Here is a 22,028-nt window from a genome sequence, read left to right as displayed (position 1 = left end):
CGCTTTGTGAGCGCGAGTGTTACAAATACGCACTTATAGGGGACGGAGCCTTACCTGCTGTTTGCTCATTACTGACTTTAAGAGCATCACTAATGTGTATGCATGTTTGTGTGTGCGTGTGTGTGTGTGTGTGTGTGTGTGTGTGTGTGTGTGTGTGTGTGTGTGTGTGTGTGTGCGTGTGTGTGTGTGTGTAATGGGCTCTTTAGGAACGGAAGCTATTGGCTGTTTGAAGTTTAATGCTACTGGAAAAGATGAGAGGGAAAAAAAGGCACGCTGAAGGGAACTTTGACGTATTCCTTCATTTTAAACATTGCTTATCCATGTGGGGTGCTGGAGTCTATCCCAGCAGATTTTGTGCGAAAGGTGGACGACACCCTAGACTGGTCGCCTCGGTACTCAGATGATTTGCCTAAAGACGTTTCGCCGACGGACGTTTGACAGACGGACAGGTCGCCGAATGGACGTTCCGCCGAACGTTCATTCGGCCGTTCGGCCGAATGAACGTTCGGCGGAACGTCCATTCGGCGACCTGTCCGTCTGTCAAACGTCCGTCGGCGAAACGTCCGTCGGCGAAACGTCCGTCGGCGAAACGTCTTTAGGCGAATCATCCGGTCACGGGTCGCCACTCATTACGAATGAGGGAGAATTTTTTTTATTATTTTTTTTTTAAACTGTTGTTGTTGACCTAAATGACATTCCAGTATCACTGTCACAATTGCGGGATACGACTCGAAGATCTCCCAATTAAAAAGGAATGAATTTCTTTGAGGCAAATAATGTAAAGTTCTGTCGTGGGGGAGACAGAAGAGGAAGGTCTGCCCACATGGTAGAAGTCTTCTCAGTGTGCCGAAAGAAGATAATTGAAGGCCTCGCTTTGGTTTTGGAAGGCAAGGGAGGGCCATTTGAAGAATCCTACACCAGACTCAAGAGAAGGAGAATGGAAGGGAAGCCACGTCCACATTCGTGACTCATTCTCCTTCCCTCCTCCTTCGCCTCTGTAATTCTTAAGCTGGATATATTGTGAGCGGTATAATCATAGTATTTATTGCCAGCAGCGCTCTGTTGCGCTCGTCTGTGAAGAAGAAAAAAATGAGTGTGTGGTAGCATACAGTTTAAGTTGAAATCTGTGCATGTTGACTTGCAATGGAAATGTGATTTGGAGTTTGACACTTCAAAAAGCAAAGAAATAGAGAGCCAAGCCAATGTCAGTGGAGTTGAATTCAACAGATTTCCCAAGATTCTCTCCAAGAGATGGCTGTTTCAGCCAATCATGTGCTAGCATCCCATTTTTTTTACAGCTTTGCTTTTTAAATATTAACAAGTATGCAACTTAGTGACTGAAGAGATTCTAGAACGATATCAAGGGGAGTCAGGAAATAAGAGAAGGCATCAAATTAGGGCGTGCGGTTGAGGAAAGATAAAAGGGGAGGAGACTAAGTGAAGAAATGGAAAAAAAATAGAGTGAGAAGTTACACTGCTGTCACGACGCGGAAGAGAGAGAGGAATGCTTAACGCACTTTATGTTGCACTTTGGGACAGACCGGAGAAGAATACTGTATTGGAGCCCATCCCCCTCCTGAAAACCAACACACACACACACACACACACACACACTCGCAGCAGACAGGCTGAGGATGGAAACTATGAACACTGCAGTTGCCAGACGGCAAAGAGAAATGATCAACACGAGAAAAAAAAGAAAACGCTCTCCGCGTACTTGCAGCTGACTGAAACAATCTATGCTAAGAAAACAAACAAAAAAGTTGCCTTTATGTCAACTGCATTGTAAATACTTGTGTATTGAAGTGTAGTTTCCGAGAGAATACTAATATTGGTTCGATATACTATGTGGAAATTTATAGTAGCATGTTGAGAAGTACTTTTCCGTTGCTTAGTATTGTGTGTGTGTTGTTATTAATATGTGGCTTAAAGGTATAACCGATGGAAATGAATGTTTTGGCAAATTTTGGGAAAACTGTATATAACGTTTGTGAGCCGGGTTTTTCTGAACTATTTGATGTGTCAATTATGTGAAATGACCAATAAAAAAAGTAGGATATATTTTGAAATTTTAACATTGTTTTTGGGGCCAAAAACTTGTATTTCTGCTATAACTGTAAACAGCGTGAGAATCGTGCAACTCTCAGGTTAAAAATATATATATATGTTGTGTTTGCAAAGCATTCTACAATTATTTTATTTGGGTATTTTAGCAAGATACCCGAAGCCGGTGAATACAATTTGCTTTGAATTTGACACCTATGTCAAATAATTGCGTTAACTAATCATTAAAATCAATCTATTCTTACAAATCACATTATCACACTATCAAATGAAGTAGCAAAACATACTGTACACATCCTGTTTTGCTTTAATTGCATGTGTGTGTGTTCAAAGAGGGCCCATATTAACTGTAGGTGTGTTAATGTTTCACACCTATGTCAAATAATTGCATTAACTAATAAATAAAAGCAATCTATTCCTACAAATCACGTTATCACACTATCAAATGAAGTAGCAAAACATACTGTACACATCCTATTTTGCTTTAATAGCATGTGTGTGTGTGTTCAAAGAGGGCCCATATTAGCTGTAGGTGTGTGTTAATGTTTTGTCATAACCTCTGGCAGCCGTGCATTTCCTGGGTAGTAAATGTACAGCCCGGGATGTCCCGTCGTCTTCAGTTAATGCCATTAGCCAGGCGCCATTTGGATGCATTAAAAGTCAACCCTGCTGTGCGCGCAAGTGCACCGCTGTGCATTTCTACTTTGTTTTGAGGCTGCTTTATTTTTAAAGAAAAAAAGTCCAAAGCAAGAGCTAAGCAAAAGCTAGCTGAGCTCAAATCAAAATGGCACGCACGGTTAAAGAATTGAATCACCATACGATTCAAAAACAATGACCCTATTTCATGATCAAATATTAAAATAATAAGATGAGATTTCCCGGGTCTAATCGTCAACGACCGGGCCGGGGACTGAGTGGTTAGTGCGTCGGCCTTGCAGTTCTGTGGTCCCGGGTTCAAATCCAGGTCGGTCCATCTGTGTGGAGTTTGCATGTTCTCCCTGGCCCTGTGTGAGTTTTCTCTGGGTACTCCGGATTTTTTCATCCTGAACTGATCCATCAATTGATTAACACATTACAGTTTGTGCTCCCCTCTTAATAAGAAAAATGAAATGTGTCAATTGACAGTTCAAAACTGCGATCGTGTAATTTGAGATCTAATCCAGATTAGTGAGACTGTCTTCAACAAATTTTAATTTAGCCTCCTTTTCTCTTCCTCTTTTTCTGGTCTTTCTAGCGACTGTAGAAATGTAGAAACGTTGGAGTGTGGGATGTTTTTTGTTCAAGATTAAAGCACACATCTGACAAAATGCTGGTTTCTCTGGGCGAGTTCTAATTCTGTGTTTTTTTTCTTCTTCTTTATCAACTCTTTTGACCTCAGTCTGAAGGCGGAACGGCGTACTGCCCATCCTCGACGTGGCAGGCTGAAGTTGCAAAAGAGAGAGACGGGAGACGCGAGAGAGAATATATCCAGGGCGGACGTTTTTTTTCTTCTTTTTTTTCTCTTCTGCAGAACAAATTTAGACGAAAGACCACTATGAATATGATTTCAATCATGGATTGGAGAAAGAACGATAAAACGAGAGAGAAAAGCGAATACCCAAGGCCAGGGGTGACCAAACTTTTACAACTTCAAATCCTTTAGCTTTTTATTTGTTAGATGGAGGATCAAAATCAAGGAAAAAGTATTTTGGATTGGATTGGATAACTTTACCAAATGTGATTATTTTGAAGGGTTAACTCATTAGCTGCCATTGACTGCGAAAGGCAATTTAAAAAAAGTCAAGAAAATTAATTTATCACATTGGATTATGTATTATACAAGTTGTTTTTAATGTAAAATAAAACTGAAATTATACCCATCTTTTGGCCCCTGAGCTAATCAAGTCGCACTGTTCAAGTGTCTAGTTCCCTCTAGTGTTAAAGAGGAGAAGTGCAGACAAATGTAGGTGGCATTCAAGCTTCTTCTTTGCTGCGGGATGTTTAAAAACGGTCCCTAGTCGGCCCGCGTGGCTTAGTTTGGATACCTCATGGTCTGGACAGAATATATTATATTCATATTTTTCACTTATTTTATACAGGGGGAGGTAATGCCACAGATAAGAGGGCGGAGCTTACATATGCTCAACAGAGAGAGGTGTGGCTAATGGTGCTGCTTGTAATATGATACCTGTCATTAAAAACTCTTTACTAATACTGTGAAAGCTTATTTTATTTACTCCTTGCAATATTATTTTTTATATTAAACTATTTTCTGGTGCTTTTATTATCGCATTTTGCGTTCTTAAATTAATAATTATAAACATTTTTAATTAATGTCTGGAAAAAACACTATTAAAGCACGGTCCTATGCAATTTAAAAAATATATTATATATAGACCATGCTCCCTCTGTATAATTAAAGAAATGGACCAAGGCCTTTTTGGAGAATTTCTATAAAGCTGCAGAATGCCAAACTGTACTTAGATCATGAAAAAAAAAAAGGAAAGTTCTCAGGAACGGTGGGATCTGGATTTTGTGAAGAGGCAGAAAAGGAGCAAGATGAGCAATCAGGAAAAAGAGTGAGAAAGAGTCTGGGTCAAAAGTGGAAAAAAGGAAGAACATTCTCTTGCTCTTGCTCGCTCACATTCACTCCGTGGCACTTTAATCTAAGCAGTATGTGCGCGTCGCGCACAAAAGAGAGAGAGAGAGAGAGGGAGGATTTGCATTCTTTTCCATTGAGGTCAATGTTTTAAGCAGGTTTTTTAACCATGCACAGAAATAGATGGACTTCAAAATATACCATGGATTTGGGCAATATTTATATTATTTGCTGTTGTGTCATCAAAATACTCCATCTGGAAGTATTTCAGTGTAATGACATGAGCAGATGTTTGTTGTCTTTGAGTTTTTAGCACATTTATTTTGCAGAATGGAAGTGTATGAGGTTAAGTATTTAAGCAAGTTATGTTTTGTTTTACACTTTAAATGCAACATTCTTCGTTCTCCTTTTCTCCTCCCATAATTCTTTTTTTCCTCCTCCTCCAATGATCTATTCAGTCTGAAGTCTTCAATAATGTTTTCCCGATTCCGAACCCCCCCCAAAACCAACCCCAACCAACCCACGTCATCTGCTCATTTTCCCGAACTTCCTTTCTTCATTCATTTTCTCTCATGTTTACTTACCTAATCCTACTCTTTTTAAACCTTTTACCGCTTCCACCCAAATCCAAAATAATTATTCTTCACGCACACTTCAACATTCTATTCGACCTTTGCGAGGATAAACGGTACCTAAGATGAGTGAATAAGTGCCAACTTTTGACGACACCCTTCATTTAGGAGACATCAACAAAATGGGAAAGAAGGGGAAAGTGGGAAAGTCACGTGGTTGAGTTAGCTAAGGAGGAGAGCGTACCCACAAAGTGAAAAGGCAGACTGCGGTCATCGGAGACAAAGTAAGAAGAGACTCCCAGCACAATGTGAAAAGGAACACAGAAACATTCAAAAGAAGCTCGACAACAAGTAGTCGACAGTAAAAAGATATCTTTCAATGTTAATATCACAGAGTGACAAAGAGTGTCAACAAAGAAGACTCCCGCAAGAGTTAAAAAACACACGTAGACACACACACGTAGACACACACTTGCAGTGGGCCACATAACTCATTTGAGGGAGTGGTGAGAGTGTGAGAGAAAGCAGAATGCAGCAAATTTAACTCTTAGTGCTCTAGTGCTCCACTTTGACCGCGTACAGAAAAATTACAGGGTGGTACACGTATACACACACGTGTGTGTATCAGTGTGTGTGTGTGTATGTAAGTTTTATTTTAGCGGTCTGAAACGTCTGGGTCGACATGGAGGTTTTGCATTTGGGTATCTCTCAATTTTTACTTTTAAAATCAGAATCCTGACTTTATTCTCAGGAATTTGTCACTTGATGTCAGAATTCGGACTTAATCTCACAATTTATTCTTAATCATGAAAAAGTTACAATTGTGAAAGTCAGAATGATGAGTTTAAAGTCAGAATCTGAGCCAGTTGTTTTTACTCTTCCTTTCATGGCACTACTTGGTGGAAACAGTTTCACTTTTGCCATTTTAAAGTCTAAAAATATCATTTTAACCCTTTCGTGGATATTTGTACCCCTACATGACACTGTTTTGGCTGCCATTGCTGGGTTCAGACGTCCAATCCAATTTGACGAATTATTTAAGATGTCTTTTAATAAGGAAATCCTGAAGTTGAGCATATGAGGATATAAATTCAGTTTCTTGGTAATAACAAGCATCCACTTGAAAAATACATTCCTCAACAACGTTCTTTAAAAACAGCTGAAATTGCACGTTTCCTGTCTTCCCTTCAATTCCCCCTTCTGTGCAAAAGCACCTATGCACCTTTATTCACCAAGCAGGTGTTTCCAAAGGTATTTTTGGGCCTGAAACATTTGACATTTTCAAAACAGACGTGTACAATGACTATAAACCTAAAAACTATTTAAAAAATGATTACTATCATTGCTAAAATGTACAATATTATAAAAGGCTTAATCTCTTATGTGTCATTATTATAAATACATCTATAGTCACTTAGGTATTAAAAACTATTATTTACTATTTTGTCCAAATAATACAATATTGTGTTGAGTCATTAAGGGTCTGCAACTCTCATTTTGTTTGTAATCATTTTAATTCAATTTATTTGTTTTAATTAATTTGATCACAGATTAATATACTATAAATAAATAAATAAGTTATTTATTTTTATAATATTTTGAAGTGTAATTTTGTTTTTGTTTTGTTACCTGACATAACAATTAACTTCTTGCTTGCCATTGTCGGCAATTCAATATCATTTATTATTTGCTATTTTTTGATATATATTTTAATCTGACCTGGGCTGGTAGTGAATGAGTTAAGGTAATAATATTTTTTAAATAAAAGTCCACTGTTCTTGAAATGGTTCATTACAAGCTCTACATTAACCTTCACGCTGAGTTTTATTCCGAATCAATTGTTTTTTTAATCGACATTCCGTCATTTGTGGCAAAAAAAATTAAAAGTTAAAGACATCCGCGCAACCGGAAGGGAGGAAGATGCCTTCCACTCGCAGTATATAATCACATCTTTGCCATTTTCCTCCATCCAGCGCGGCGTTCAAACCATTCAGGCCACTGAGGCTACCAAGTCTGCTATAAATACCCCCAAAATTAGAGAGTGCGTGTGTTTTTGGAAGACTGAACTTACTTCAAAATGTCTGCTACATTGTTGCGCCGTCTTCTTAACTGGTCACATTTCTAGAGAGGATAACAAAAAAGTTAAGTCATAAAGAGTTGCATATTTTGAATCCATATTGATGATGTAAATAACAGTCTTTTGCATGTGTCCGTCAGCACACCTATTTTTTTAAGTGATCTGCTCTTAACATACTTGGATGTTTGCAGGCAGGTGTGTAGAAGCTCTAAAAAGCTTTCAACCTTTTCATTTAGAGTTTGAATGGAAACGGCAACGAAAACACTATAACTTTGCTCAAAACAGATGTTGCATTCATTCCAACACTTTGCTTTATGTAGGTAAATGGAACTATTTTCACCCTGAGAACAAAGACTTGACATTTCAATAGTAAAATAGGGAACAGTAGACAAAATAAGCAGCTGTTGATGTAACATAAGAGCTTTTTGGATAGCTATAGCCTAAGAAAATTAAGAGAATTGTTCCTTTTTCCCCATTGATGGAAGGATTCATTTTGGTAATTGGATTCCATGCATTGAAAATGATTTTACTGCTGCAGTGTGCATACACGTGCACACTCTTTCAATGCCTGGTGGCCTCGGAGGCAAATGTTTTTACGCAGCAAAAGATCAAGGGGACTAAGAAGAGAACCTGGTGGGATCCCTGGTGGGTTTACTGCTTCCTCAGAAACCAGAAACTCATACTGGGAGTTTACAGTGTGTTTGTGTGAAGTCAGCAAGAGAGAGTAACAGATTAGGCCAAATGACGACGTTACCAAAAAATATGGCAATTTGTTTTTATTACTCACTCTCAATTCCTTGACCGAGTTTTCCATTTTTTCCCGATTTTGATCATACTAGTGCTCTCCCACTAAAAAAAACAAAAAGAAAACACAATTAATAACTGAAACCTCCCTAAAAAAACTTTGGGAAATGATTTGACCATTTTATCGTAAAGTTTGCATTATTTTCATTAGTAATACTATATTTTAAGAAGCAATACGTAAAAGATTGGTAGGCAAAAATGGCAGCGCAACCAGATTCAAACTATTGAACAATAATGATTGGGTAGATTTAGATTAGGTAATTTTATTCATCCCATATTTTGGAAATTTCACTGTCACAGTAGCAAGAGGGTGAGAATACAGACAGCAAAATACATTTTAGACATAGATAAATAGGTAATAAGATAATAAATAAGTGTGTTGCTGATATATATATATATATATATATATATACACACATGCATACATACACATATACATACACATATACATACATACACATATATACATATATACATACATACACATACATTTATACATACACATATATACAAATATACATACATTTATACATACATACACATACATTTATACATACATACATTTATACATACATACACATATATACATACATACACATACACATATATACATACACATATATACATTTATACATGCATACATTTATACATACATACAAATACATATATACATACATACACATATATACATACAAATACATATATACATACACATACATTTATACATACATACATTTATACATACACATATACATATAAATATACATACACAGATGCACATGTATACATACGGTTGGGCTTTACATTAGGCCATTTCTTTTGTTAAAGAGGTTGATGGTTGATATACTTAGTACTATATATGTATTTTATAAAAATACATGCAAGGGCAGGTTGGCATGTAGCTCTTGTAGGTATTAAAATGTATAGAAATAATTTCATTTACAAGCATAATCCAACTTCAATTATCCGCATCATTTGAAATCATGTGTTTCACAATATTACAGATGCATCTTTTTGAATGGGATGTTTTGCAAAGTTTGCATTCTTTCAGTAAACGGCAGTGAAATACGGCGTGTCAATTATCTAGTAAGGTAGGATGTAAATAAATAAATAAATAAATAAATAAAACACATGAATTGTGCTGAGGCGTCCCTGCGAGTCCAGTATACCTTCCTAAATGCCTTTATGGAGTAGTTTTTAAAGGCCCCCCTCAAGCATTTTCCAGCATGACATCAGGGGGTCCCCCCCAAATAATTTCTTGCTTTCCTTTCTTCTCTTTTCATGTCCCTCTTTCTTTTGCTCTCAGCAATTTTTAACCAGTCTTTCTGTCCATATTATAAGCTTAAAAAAGCCAATTAATGTAGTGTAACCCCCCTCTCATGGTGCCGAACATCTCGAAAACTGCTGGTTCCTGTTAGCACTTAGCCACATTAGCAGGGGGTGTTATAGATGCAGGGGCAGAAATGCTTACACTGAGCACCGTTTTGAAGTTTTATAGAGGTCTTTTAAACAACATGTCTGGGGAATTCCTTATAAAATGCTTAGGTTAAAGCTTTACTCTTGTTCATGGTGCAGCAATTTAATTTTGTTGTATGTATGGAAGCTGTCTTTAGCAAACGATGTGAACTAATTATTGCTAATTATTGTTCCACAAACCGGCGCAAGGTGCTTTTATAGTTATTTGCAAAGGTATTGGGAGACATAGTTTTATTATTGACAACTAGTTTAATTTTGAATTTATATCCAGTAGGGTAACTGTTAACAGATTAGAAAATAATTCATTGCACTGTTTTGGAATTCTGCATCTTCTAATAATTTATTTAAAGTTTTAGTTCAAGTGTTAATTTTAGTGGATGGTCCATAATTTTGAGCAATTGGGAACTTAGAACATTTAGTTTTTTAACATTTCCATAAAGCACATGTCAAACATGTGTGCCAGCTGCCACGTCGTTTTGTCCGGCCCGTGAAAGTAAATCATACGCAATGAAATATTATATTGAAATTCAATTTTGTAGTACTTAACAAAAGGCGGAAGAGTAAGTAAGAAAACCTCTTGCTTATATATCACAATTTTCCAAGTGTAGTCTTCTGTATTTATGCATTGTGCATCTTTTGTTGCCGTGAATTATGAATATTGCCTTTGCTAAACATTACAATTTGTTGTGGCTTTTTGATGTGAGCACCTGCAAAAATATTGAAGGGCCTTGAAATTAAAACATATCCAGTGGAAACCTGTCTTTTAAAAAGTCCTTAGCAAGTCAAGGACTTATATGATTTAAAACCGATTCCTGTAGTCATTTGAGGGTGGAGCACAAATGCAGGAGGTGGGCTTATTGATAGTCTACGGTGGCGATTGGCTACTACCAATAAAAGCAGAATACTATTGGCTGTTGTGCTGTCGAGTCACATTCAGAGCTACTGGAATTATAGCTATGATGAGATCCGCAGAAGATGAACAACCCAAGTCACAAACTGTACTACTTTTCCATTTTTTTGCTGCTAACCAGTACCACTAACGCTAACCCTCATTGCAGATTTTGGGATGGGTAATGGGTAAAAGTCCAAGTCAGTCAGTTCCCCTAAAATGGAGCACATTTCATAATTCTTACGAGGATTTAGTTTTTGACGGAGCGCACGGGAATCTCAGCAGTTGGTTCAGGTCATTTGCTGAAGATCTAAAATAGACAGCATTTCCATGTAGCAGATCGGCCTTTGAAACCAGCTGAGCAGTTTGTATTGCTGTAAACAGGAACTAGATCAGTCCGGTTGAAATGGTCCTCGCTAATGTGTTGGATGACAACATGCGATAACGCGCCCTATTTTAGACGACAACAATTATTTGTGTCTGAAACACCAAATTGGCTCAAACCTCATTTGTAAGGCAGAAGCCAAGCAACATTCCTACTTTTAATGTCCGTATGTTGTAAAATTGTTTATTCTGCCACATTTGAGTTCATAAAAGTAGTTTTTCAACCTTCTATTTTTGGAGGCACATGCATGCATGTCCATGTTTAATTTTTGTAGGAAACAACCGTTTTAGCGGGCTCTGGTGGCCAAACTAATTAATGTTCTTCCCCCAACCAGAACTCCCTTTCGTACACATAGACCCTGCTGCTCCTCCATTTCAATGACTAATCCAGTAAGTGCTTAAATTGTATATAAATACATATATATACAACAAGTTAATTCTGAAATAATAAGATATAAGACATTAGATAATAATTAGCAATCACTTTAGGAACATGTGTTGTGTCAGTTAAGAGCGAGGGAAGGGAAACTGATGGCAAAGCCGTGGACAAAACAAGGGGGCGTGGTTTATAATAGGGCGGGGTTAGGAAATGTAAAGAGTTGGCTGAAATATCCCCTCAGTACCCTAACGATGCATTTGTAATCTTATCACTTAATAAAGGAACATTGTGTTGGTCATCAATGGTGTGTGGATATCTTGAAATATATTTTGATCCATTTTTTTAGGGGAAACAGGGCTGAGTGGTAGTGTAGTTGTTCCCCAACCAAGAGGTTGTAGGTTCAATGCCTCCCGATCGGTTGACCTTTGAGGAATACTGAACCGAATGAGGAAATAGAGTCCAAGCACTTTGAGTACCATAAAGTTTGAAATTCGTTAACCCATTTTCCATAGCAAAATCAGGAAATGCTCATTTTAAGAGCTAGTGAGATTTCACTATAGCCAGTTGTCTAGTTATGTGGATTGGAATTCTCAGGGCCACACAAGCACATCTGTGAGTGCCAAAGTGTAAGGATCTTAAAGTTGGGTAGAACTATACAACAGCGCACACTAGTGGCATCGTGCGGGAAAACAGTCAAGTCCCATGTGGAGAGGGGAAGGGAATTGTCTGACAGTGCGCATTGTGGGAGTTTGATACTGAACAAGATACAAATGTTTGGATCGTTGGATCTTTATTTTTGCATTTAGCTTGAATTTGCTTCATCCTACAGACTTTAGTCAATCCAGGATTTGAAAAGGGAATCTGTTCATGATTGGTTTACATGCATGAATGAAAAACATTCCGTACGACAATGTTTCCTTTAGTGGATAGCGGGGTAAAACGTTTTTTGTTTCCGTTTAAAAACAAAGCTTACAATATATACTTAATTTTTGATAGATGCATATATTATAACATGATACATATAACATGTCAAATGTTTGACATTGACAACATCAGTTTCACTGACTTGGAACAAAGTGGATTAGTGGATACCATTTCAACGCAGCTTTTGTATTGATGTTCATGAATACTTGACAAGTTTATGTCTCAATGAACATATGTAGTATAGTATAGTATATAGTTTTCGGTAATGAATGTTGCTGATAGCACAGTATTTTTCTGATAGGCTCGCTTGATAGTGATAATTTTAAATGGAACGTTATCATACAAGTGTCATTTTGATAAAGGAAAGTCATCAAACAACATCATCAGCTACCAATTGTATCACCTTGTAATGGACACTTGTACAGCTGTAGATCCCTTGTGGGGCAGGAAGTTCTTGTTCAGGAGTTGGCACCAGTTCTTGGACCTCTGATGATGCGACTCCTGGCTTCATCATCTATTTCGTCCAGGATTCTCTCTTGCTTGACGGACAGGATGGTGTAACCAACTGGAAAAACTATATTTAAAGAAAAACATGCACATGGGAAAATGCCAGAAAATGTGTGCACCATCTGCAACTTTGCTATTGGATTTATATAGATTATTTAGGGGAATTCTTAAATCTTAAAGATGGAAATTAGCCCTCGGCTACAATCTTACATATTTACATATTTATTTTCATTAACATGAATATAAATATATGTTTATTAGTATGTAATGTCCCTCATTAAATAAATCAAACTCAGGCGTGTCGCTCTATTACGTTTGGCGTTCCGACACTAAATAATGAAGGGCAGCTAGGACTAAAAAAAGGATACAAATCCCGATCACAAAGGCACCAATACACAAGCCGGTCACAAGGTTCTTGCTGCGGATTCGGGATGCATTCTTCTTCCAATTATCCAGCTCTTGTGTTCTCGCTTTTAATACCTGTTTCGGCGACCTTGCTGCTTCTTCCTCCGGCATGGTTAGTTATGATGACGGCGCGCAATGATGACGCAATTTCGTCGCATGCATTATCATTGGCCGTTTAAATAAACAGTGCCGATAGTTAAAAACATGGATTTTAGCGCTCCCTGTCGATGGATAAAAGAATTGACTTTGAAGTTGACCGTGGAAAGGGCAGTTATTTTACAAATAAATGTATTTTTTTCCAACGAATTTGGTATATTGACCACTGGAAACGAACATAATTCCCGAAGCCTCAATTGCTAACAAATAGATAAGGCTAGCATACTGTCTGAGAAAAGGGAATTAGCAACATTTGCAACACATCTCTATGATTTATAATGGATTGGCAATTCCCCAATACTATAAGATTTGTTATGATAACTCTATTATGATGAAGTTATGCTAGTCATGTAGCATCAGTGGCTAATGTTGAGTGGCAAGAGGTACACCGTTCTGATTGTATTTATCCAATTTTCTTAAAATAAATGAATAAAAGTTACAAAGCAAGCCGTGAAGGAAGAAAAATAACATTGACTCATCACTTACTGAATATTAATTTCCCTTGCTTTGAACTAATCACTGGGTGCAGTACATCCGTGAAGAAATCCAAGCTAAAAATAGTCAATACTTTATGGCTGTCCAAATTCTTAAAACACTCATCTTTGAGTTCAGATTACAATGTGCTCAATGAAAAACTCAAGTGACCTTTTAAAATAGAACCATCAGCAGCTGAACATTTTATGCAAAGTACATGAGCAGTTACATGGGTCTTCATGATGCTTTCAGATTGTAGCTTGGCGTGAGAGGAGAAGCACTGAAAGAGTCTGGCAGATTCTTAGCATACTCCACCAGCTCATATGACTCCCGAATGTCTGTCAGGCCGCTCCAGAACACGATCCATTCCCCATTTGCAAAACTCCCTTCACAATGCTTGTAATACCTGAATACCCAGACAAAGAGAAGAAAGAATTCGAACAAAACTCAAAATTACAAATGTCAAATTGGCGCCGTTCATCTTTTAATACTCTAGGTAGGAAATTAGAGTTGTATGAAAACATCAAGGTGAACATCCTCAAAGCTTTGGGGTTTTTATTCCATTTTACCAGGGATTGATTTTGTTGTTGATTTTGGATCTCCAGAAGAGTTTACCCAGATCTTGTCTCATACACTCCCACATGAGGTGGCCAGTGCCCTGGCCTTGTTCCGTCGTGCTAACCACCAGTTTATCAAGGTAAGGCGTGTTCGCCACTTCCATAGTGACAATAGCTGCAGCGGTGTAGCTGAACACAAAGAAAAACAAGGATTTCAGAACATAAAAAAGATAAAAAATCATTAGATATTCACTTGACAAAAACACCCCCAAAAGTGTGGGTGAAATGAGCAGGTCTTGTATTACTTTAAATGATCTCACTATACTTACAGATGTTGACTACAGTAATCCCTCGATTATCACGTCTTCACTTATTGCGATTTCACTACTTTTAATTTTTTTCCACTATTATTGATTTTTTTTAAGTTCATAAACATTTAAATAAATGTAATCCATGCTGAAACTTGCAAGCAGAAGCCACTTTTGCTACTAGGACTCAACACTGAAGAAAAAAAAAACAGTTTTTCAATTATCGTGGCCATGTTTGGTCTACATTAACCACGATATTCGAGGGATTGCTGTATACTATTAGACGGTGGCACTCACCCTTCAGATAAATAGACCGAATGCAGCCGTCCTTTGAGAGAATCGAGATAATCTCGCTTCAGTGTTTTATTGAACGTTTTGTTGATGAGCGCTAAAAGGCGATCAGCATCAATCCCATCAAAGGAATTATACCTACAAAATAATGGACATAAAGCAAAGGATGAGCCATTGAACTTGTCATTTTTATTAGAAAAACCATGTTTTACCTATGTATTGGTTCTCTGTTTTTAAATAGTGACCCAGATCCTAAAATAGAAGAATATAGAAGACACTCAGAGAGAGTCGATGCAGTAAAGCAATATGCTAAAAAGTAGCTATGGGAAGGAATAACTGAAAGCACCGGTCGTAGTGTATGCGCTAAAAACCAAAACAACAACAAAAACCATGAGCTACTCAGTACCTTTGTGGCTGAAAAGCTCCGTCAGCAGTGTGTCAGCAGAGGTGATGACTGCGGAGGACTCGGTGGGCAAGCAGTTAAGCAGTCTGGCTATACTGGTCACTCTATGGCGCTCTTTAGCACTTAGCCACGGAGCCGTGGACAGGTGAGGCAGGTCGCCAGGTAACAACACGGTACCCAACACCTGTACGGCAAAGAGACCCCGATGACAACTCGAGTAATGCGAGGAGTTTTGCAATATTTGACCAAAATACAAAACTTGAACCATCATAATGCAAAGAGCGGTGCCTCATTTTCACGGTTCCGCAGGCCTCCCACGTCGGTCAAGAACATGACTTTGTGGGGCTGCAAAGCATGAGAAATGGCCGCCGTCACTTCCATGGAGTCCAAAATCACAGAGCGGCCTTGCTCGTCTTTCCCCACGGGGCAAACCAAAGGAATCATCCCGCAGTTGAGAGTCCACTGGAGGAGGCCGGTATCAACGGAGAGGGATGGTAGAGCGCTGCCATGACACGACAAACTGCACTTAAAGCAAGAAAATGCAGTATGAATATAAAATATAGATTCATCTTCAGGCCTTTGTTATGAATTGTAAGTTGAAAATTTCAAGTATTCAGAACACAGGCCCAAATTTGAACCTGTACACACAGATACGAATTGAACAGAATACAACTATTACAGATTGAGTAAGACCTATTGATTAGCGCACATGTGTCAAAGTGGCGGCCCGGGGGCCAAATCTGGCCCGCCGCATCATTTTGTGTGGCCCGGGAAAGTAAATCATGAGTGGCGACTTTCTGTTTAGGATCAAATTAAAATGAAAAGTATAGATGTATATTCAATTTCCTGATTTTCCTCCTTTTAAATCAATAATTGTAATTTTTTAATCCATTTTTTCGTTGTTTTTAGTTCAAAAATCCTTTTGTAAAATCTAAAAATATATTAAAAAAGATAAAATAAACATTGTTTTAGATCTATAAAAAACTGAATATTCAGGGCTTTTAATCCATATATATTAAAAAAATCTAAATATTATATCTAAAATGGTCCGGCATGAGATCTGGTCACCATGAATGTGGCCCGCCAACCAAACTGGGTCTGACACCCCTTAAGAATAAACTCTTACCTCATAAACATTTATTTCAAAGTTAGCATCCTAAAGTTGTTTTTTTTAGGCCTAGCTTTTTTTTCTCCAGACAAAATATACCCCAAACTTGCTCGTTTTTTTGAGAAGCATCCAGTTTCATTTAAAACACCCTGTGGCCATGTTGACAGTTTTCCATGAATTATATTAAAATGCGGGTTTCGTCTTTTGATTAACATAAGTCTGGATCAGACCGGATCTTTAGACCTGATCGGACGCTGTCTGATAATGAATGGTTTCTCCCTCACCTGCTTCCATGTGGAACTTTATGCCGCTTCAGGAAAACTTCAGCTGAGAAAAATGGCAGGACGGAGGCCGATTGTTGTTGAAGAGCCTCGGTCAGCTGCTGACTTTGCTCTACCGGTCCCCGGGAGCTCGCCAAATCGCCCACGGTGGGATTTTTGTCATCCTGAGACATACCCATTACCACCAGAGGCTTCATGTCCATTCGCTGTAGGAATGAAAGTCCAAAGGCTAGATTTTGGACCATTTCCTTGCTATTGAACACGGAACTTTCCACCTGCATGAAAAGGACATAAATCATCAATAATTTGAATGCTAATTATGTCAAAAATATAAATATATGTTTTGGTAGAGAGCTTGCTTTGTTTTAATATCAAATTTCCAATGGATTGGACGTCCAGGGCCGTCAATGGCAGACAATGAATTATAGGCATGCCCCCCCAAAAAAATAAAAAATGAAAAAACATAAGCTCACCTCTATAACTGCAAAAGGAGAGTTGGCCGATGCAGCCCTCTGAAATTGTCCGAGCCAGTAGCGAGCTTCCCGGGGGTCTCCACCAATTTGACCGAGAAAAGCTTTGACGTCCCGGTAAATCAAGTTGCTTTTGGCCGAGGCGGAGAAAGGACGAGACACGGAGCTCGACGCACGCGCCGGAGGGCTCATCGTCCTCGGTTGGAAACCCTTGGTCGTCGCCTGGGGGGAAGTTTTGGACAAGTATTTGCCAGCCAGAACCACGGCTCGACGTCCGGAATGTCCGCTATTCACGTTGGCCATGCTGTCCTGTCTTCTGCCGGGACTGGGACAGTCACACTGACACTGACTCGCTTGATGGGACAACAAGGGGACGAGGGCAGGGCAGTGGTGGGAGAAATAGGAACAAAAATGTATTCATTCATATCGGTAATAAATAAGTTAATTAATTGATAAATAAATAAGCGTGTTGCTGGGAATATATATATATATATATATATATATATATATATATATATATATATATATATATATATATATATATATATATATATATATCAAATAAATAAATAAGCGTTTTGCTGGGAAAAAATATATATATATATATATATATATATATATATATATATCAAATAAATAAATAAGCGTTTTGCTGGGAAAAAAAAATATATATATATATATATATATATATATATATATATATATATATATCCAGCAACACGCTTATTTATTTATTTGTTTATTTATTGGTGTATTTATTAACTTATTTATTACCTATTTATTTATGTCAAAAAATATTTTCATGTGTCTATATTGTCACCCTCTAGCTACTGTGACAGTGAAATTTCCAGAATACGGGATGAATAAAGTTATCTAATCTAATATATATATATATATATATATATATATATATATATATATATATATATATATATATATATATATATATATGTATATATATATATGTCATTTCTAGTTTTCATCCCTAGATGTCACTGTCGTCCCCTTTTCAGTTTATAATATATAAATCTTACCTGCCACTTTCTTTTTATGTGTGACAGTTTTAGAAATTACAATGTGTACATATATGTTTTCAATGAAAAGGTGAATAAATTGAAAATTTAAATGCCAAAAAAGGCTGTCATGCAATATCAAACCATCAATTTCCTTCAAATTTTCTAAAAGCGTGCCTCAGAGAAAAAAAAGTTTGGACACCCCTAATGAGTCATTACATCCTGCATGTACAAGATTATAATTATATATTTGTGTTAATTGGGCAGTTTGAAGACTAATGCTTTTCATATTTGACAATGGGTTTGTGGGAGTTTTTTTGGAAGCATGTGAAGTAAGGTATGGCGTCCGAGCACATTCCCAACAAAATGCGCCGTTTCAGTTTTTCGTGCTTCATTGCTGTAGAGCAAGTTTGTTTTGCCCGAGGAAAAAATTATGAATCTGATAAAGTTTCAAGCCCCCGTTTGGCCTCCCCTTAGGCCAACCCTGTTTCAGGTATACTAAGGTGTGCATGGGTGTCTCATAATTAATTGCAGGTTCAGCCTTAAATGGGCGGGGCTAGGACAGGTGTTGGAGATGTTAAATCTAAACCAGTCAGATCAGAAGCCAGATAACCTTTGTGGCTTATTTTGAATCCGATCATATTTGTCCTCGAATCTGTTTTTTTTTGGGTGTGACCGTTCACACTACTTGGAAACTTCTGGTTCTGGTCAGATTGGGCTACGTGATTGACACATGTTTGGGTTATGCAGCATTAGAGGGACGTTAATGACAATGAAAAGCTATCTGTTCAAACTGGGAAGATTCTTGTCTACGTGGGATTCAATTCGTTGCACAATAATCCGATTTCTCTGTTGTATGACTGTTCGGACTGTACAAAGAAACAATCCACTTTCAATCTGTTTGAGCTGAAGATTGTCAGAACGTAAGAAAGAATCATGTAACAACCAGCCTGCCATTGTGTAATAATTTTTCACTACCATTTATGATCATTTTCGAGTGAGAGTGGAAATTCCAACGTGTGATTGGACTCATCCGTTTCTGGTTGTAATTCAGATGGTGAAAATTCAGCAATGATAACCCTATATAAACATAAATTGGTATTACAGCATATATCATCGCGCACCAACCTCAAAATCACGCTCAACACCAAAACAAAAAACCTCCATTTTACATTGCACTGCTATTAATTCCAATGGCTTGACCACACAAAACATATTCATAAATCCTTACAAAAAAATGGTGGTTATATGCGTCACCTTCCCTAATTACTTTTCCAAACGCGGTAGTGGCGCGAGTGAAGCAATAAATAAAACAATGCACTAACTGTCCAGTTTGACAGAAGGAAACACTTTTGTACCCAACTTTTGTCATCTTTGGGAACAATAATAATATTTCTGATAACAAAAAAATGTAGTTTCTCAAAAAAAAATGCACTCTGAAGTTGTTCGGTTAGTTTTTGTTCATTTTGGGGTACACCCTGAATATCTCATTGCCTGTCATTGACGATGCTTGACGTCCAATCCCAATGCCCCATTTTTCTGGAGGCCCCCCCGAGTGTCCGCATTTGTTCCGGCCCTGCTCAAATAAATTAATTTGTGATGTCATCGATACTATTCGACAGCACAGCTTTGCTTTCGATCTCCCAAGAATTTAAATCCGTTGCAGACTACATCATCTCACCCACACAGATAGAATAGAACTATGAAAACAAACTTCATTAACCCACTCGAAAGTGGAGGTATTTGTGCTCTCACCCACACAGCTGCAATTGAACTGTAACCGTCAGTTTGTAGGTGGCGAAAGAAGGGGTGTCATTTTCATATTTTTAATCAAGGAAATGAATTTCGATCGCTAAAGATGGGTAGAAGTGAGTAAGGATACATATTGGTAGCAGGAAAGACCCCCAAGTTGTCACACAGCAAGCATCTGGCTGCAATTGACTAATGGCGTGGGTTAAATTAATGGCAGCCAATCAAACGGAGGATAATTATCTGACAGCGTCTCGATGAAGCCTGAAATAGCAGTCTTATTTGCACCAAAAATGTCATTTCAGCCTTTTAACATTTGACCTTTGACACCAGACCCTATCCCATAAAGGACAAAGGTCAGCCATCTTGGATTTGATGTTAAAAATAGAAGAGCCTTGAACCTGATTTTTTTTAACCGTCATAACGTAGCAAACTGTCATCTCAGTAGGATTTTTTTCCAGGATTGTTTATTTAGTATTTAGTATTTCCCTTTTGTAGTATTTTTCCCTCTTGTTAAACCGCCATTGTATTCAGAGGGGTTGGAATATTTTTTTTAGCTATGCATTTGCAACAATATATGTATTTCTGGTACATATTAGTCAATTTATGGTTCCTCGCAGGTTTATGGGATATTAAAAGAAACCTGGAGAAAACCCACCCACACCGACCTGCTAACTAGTCGTCCATCGTGTTGCCACAAAAAAAAACTTGAACATCAATATTTTTAGTTTCGCTTCCACTCTCAAGTTTTCAACCGCCCATTTATCACCTGTTCACCAGCCAAACACTCTCCTTCACTATTACCCCCCCCCAAAAAGCTCCTGACCCTGACCTATGATTAGGATAGTCTGCGATGGACCCTCAACACGCACACCTAGCGGATGCTAAGGCTGGAAGTCTTTTGACCTTTGTAATAACCTAAATCCAGATGTGGCGTCGACTCGTAGGCCCACGTGTTAGCTCAAAGTGGCTAACGAACCTCGACCTGGAAATAAAAATGAACTAAGATGCACCTATCATGTCAGAGTTTTAAATGCGTGCTAAGTAATGAACAAAGTGGATCTTTGTAGAACCAGTTTTCACAAAAACGAGTGAAGCAAGTCACAAATTATTGTACAGAGCTATCAGCCTCCGGCAAAAAAAAAAAAATGTCGCTAGCAAGGAGTGGCCACTACAGAGAACGTATTTAGTTGAGTTGGCTAACGCTATACCGATGTACCAGCACACGTGCGGCATTGATATTTCAACATTAAAATACTCGATTATAGCTATGCGCATCATTTAACCTTCGGTCTATACCAGGGGTCGGGAACCTTTTTGACAGAGAGAGCCATAAATCTTCATATATTAAAACGTATTCCTTAAGAGCCATACTCAGAATAAAAAAAAACACAGTGTGCATTTTTTCAGTCATTTTGTCACTTTTAAAGAACATCTTTTAAAGAAAATCTCAGCTCAGCTCATTTTCTGAACCACTTTATCCTCATTAGGGTCACGAGGGGTGCTGGAGCTTATCCCAGCGGACTCTGGGCTAGAGGTAGGAGACAAGGAGACGGATAACCATGCACACTCACACCCAAACCCATACCTAGGGGCAATTTAGAGTGTCCAGAGTACCTAGAAAAAAACCACGCAGAACATGCAAACTCCACAGAGGTGGATGTCAACTGGATTTGAACCCAGGCTGTGAGGCTGACACACTAACCACTTGCGACACCGGGCTGCAGGTCTAAATTTACAACAACAAAAACAATTCAAGGGGGTGCCCGAGGTAGTGTCAACGCCACAGGTTTCCGTATTTGACCTGGGAGAGCCATATGCAACCATCAAAAGAGCCGCATATGGCTCCCAAGCAATAGGTCCTGTTCTATACACTCTCCCCTCACCCAACCACGCCCCTTTTACCCCTTTGCACACCTCATAGCCACGCCCCCTGGTTCCGAGTATTCCGAGTACGTAAGTTAGCACAACTGCCAGCGACTAATTGAATGGATTTTATCAAAACAACAAGTTTTCGGAAAAAAAAAAACGAGACAAAAAACATGAAATCAGTCAAACAGTAACAAACCCTAAAAGTACAGCAAGAAAACTGGGAAGTGAGCCAAAGTGGACATCCCAGTACTCACCCGGATTTTGAATGGCGACCAGTCAAGTGTGTA

The 22,028-nt window shown here is 38.2% G+C and overlaps 2 protein-coding genes across 3 annotated transcripts; both read right to left on the bottom strand.

The window, feature by feature from the left end:
- Positions 1 to 657: 657 nt before the first annotated feature.
- On the bottom strand, positions 658 to 13,194 carry coa3b (cytochrome C oxidase assembly factor 3b). Of its 2 annotated transcripts, XR_013304841.1 has the most exons (5): positions 13,023 to 13,194; positions 12,551 to 12,712; positions 8,079 to 8,140; positions 7,286 to 7,335; positions 658 to 1,072 (listed from the first exon to the last, which is right to left on the bottom strand). XR_013304841.1 is itself a non-coding variant. In XM_077618630.1 (2 exons), the coding sequence occupies exons 1-2, from the start codon at positions 13,168 to 13,170 to the stop codon at positions 12,606 to 12,608; spliced, it is 255 nt and encodes an 84-aa protein (XP_077474756.1). In that variant the 5' UTR covers positions 13,171 to 13,194; the 3' UTR covers positions 11,995 to 12,605. The 2 variants fall into 2 exon arrangements, 1 of the variants encoding a protein (XP_077474756.1); XM_077618630.1 differs by lacking the exons at positions 658 to 1,072; positions 7,286 to 7,335; positions 8,079 to 8,140 and having other exon boundaries at positions 11,995 to 12,712.
- Positions 13,195 to 13,771: 577 nt separating this feature from the next.
- Positions 13,772 to 17,471, bottom strand: nags (N-acetylglutamate synthase). The gene is made up of 8 exons (XM_077618631.1): positions 17,111 to 17,471; positions 16,641 to 16,912; positions 15,537 to 15,750; positions 15,252 to 15,432; positions 15,058 to 15,097; positions 14,852 to 14,983; positions 14,259 to 14,435; positions 13,772 to 14,095 (listed from the first exon to the last, which is right to left on the bottom strand). The coding sequence occupies exons 1-8, from the start codon at positions 17,408 to 17,410 to the stop codon at positions 13,927 to 13,929; spliced, it is 1,485 nt and encodes a 494-aa protein (XP_077474757.1). The 5' UTR covers positions 17,411 to 17,471; the 3' UTR covers positions 13,772 to 13,926.
- Positions 17,472 to 22,028: the final 4,557 nt, after the last annotated feature.

The sequence above is a fragment of the Stigmatopora argus genome, chromosome 14, assembly GCF_051989625.1.
Source record: "Stigmatopora argus isolate UIUO_Sarg chromosome 14, RoL_Sarg_1.0, whole genome shotgun sequence".
Lineage (NCBI taxonomy): Eukaryota > Metazoa > Chordata > Actinopteri > Syngnathiformes > Syngnathidae > Stigmatopora > Stigmatopora argus.
This window is presented reverse-complemented; position numbering and strand designations above follow the sequence as displayed.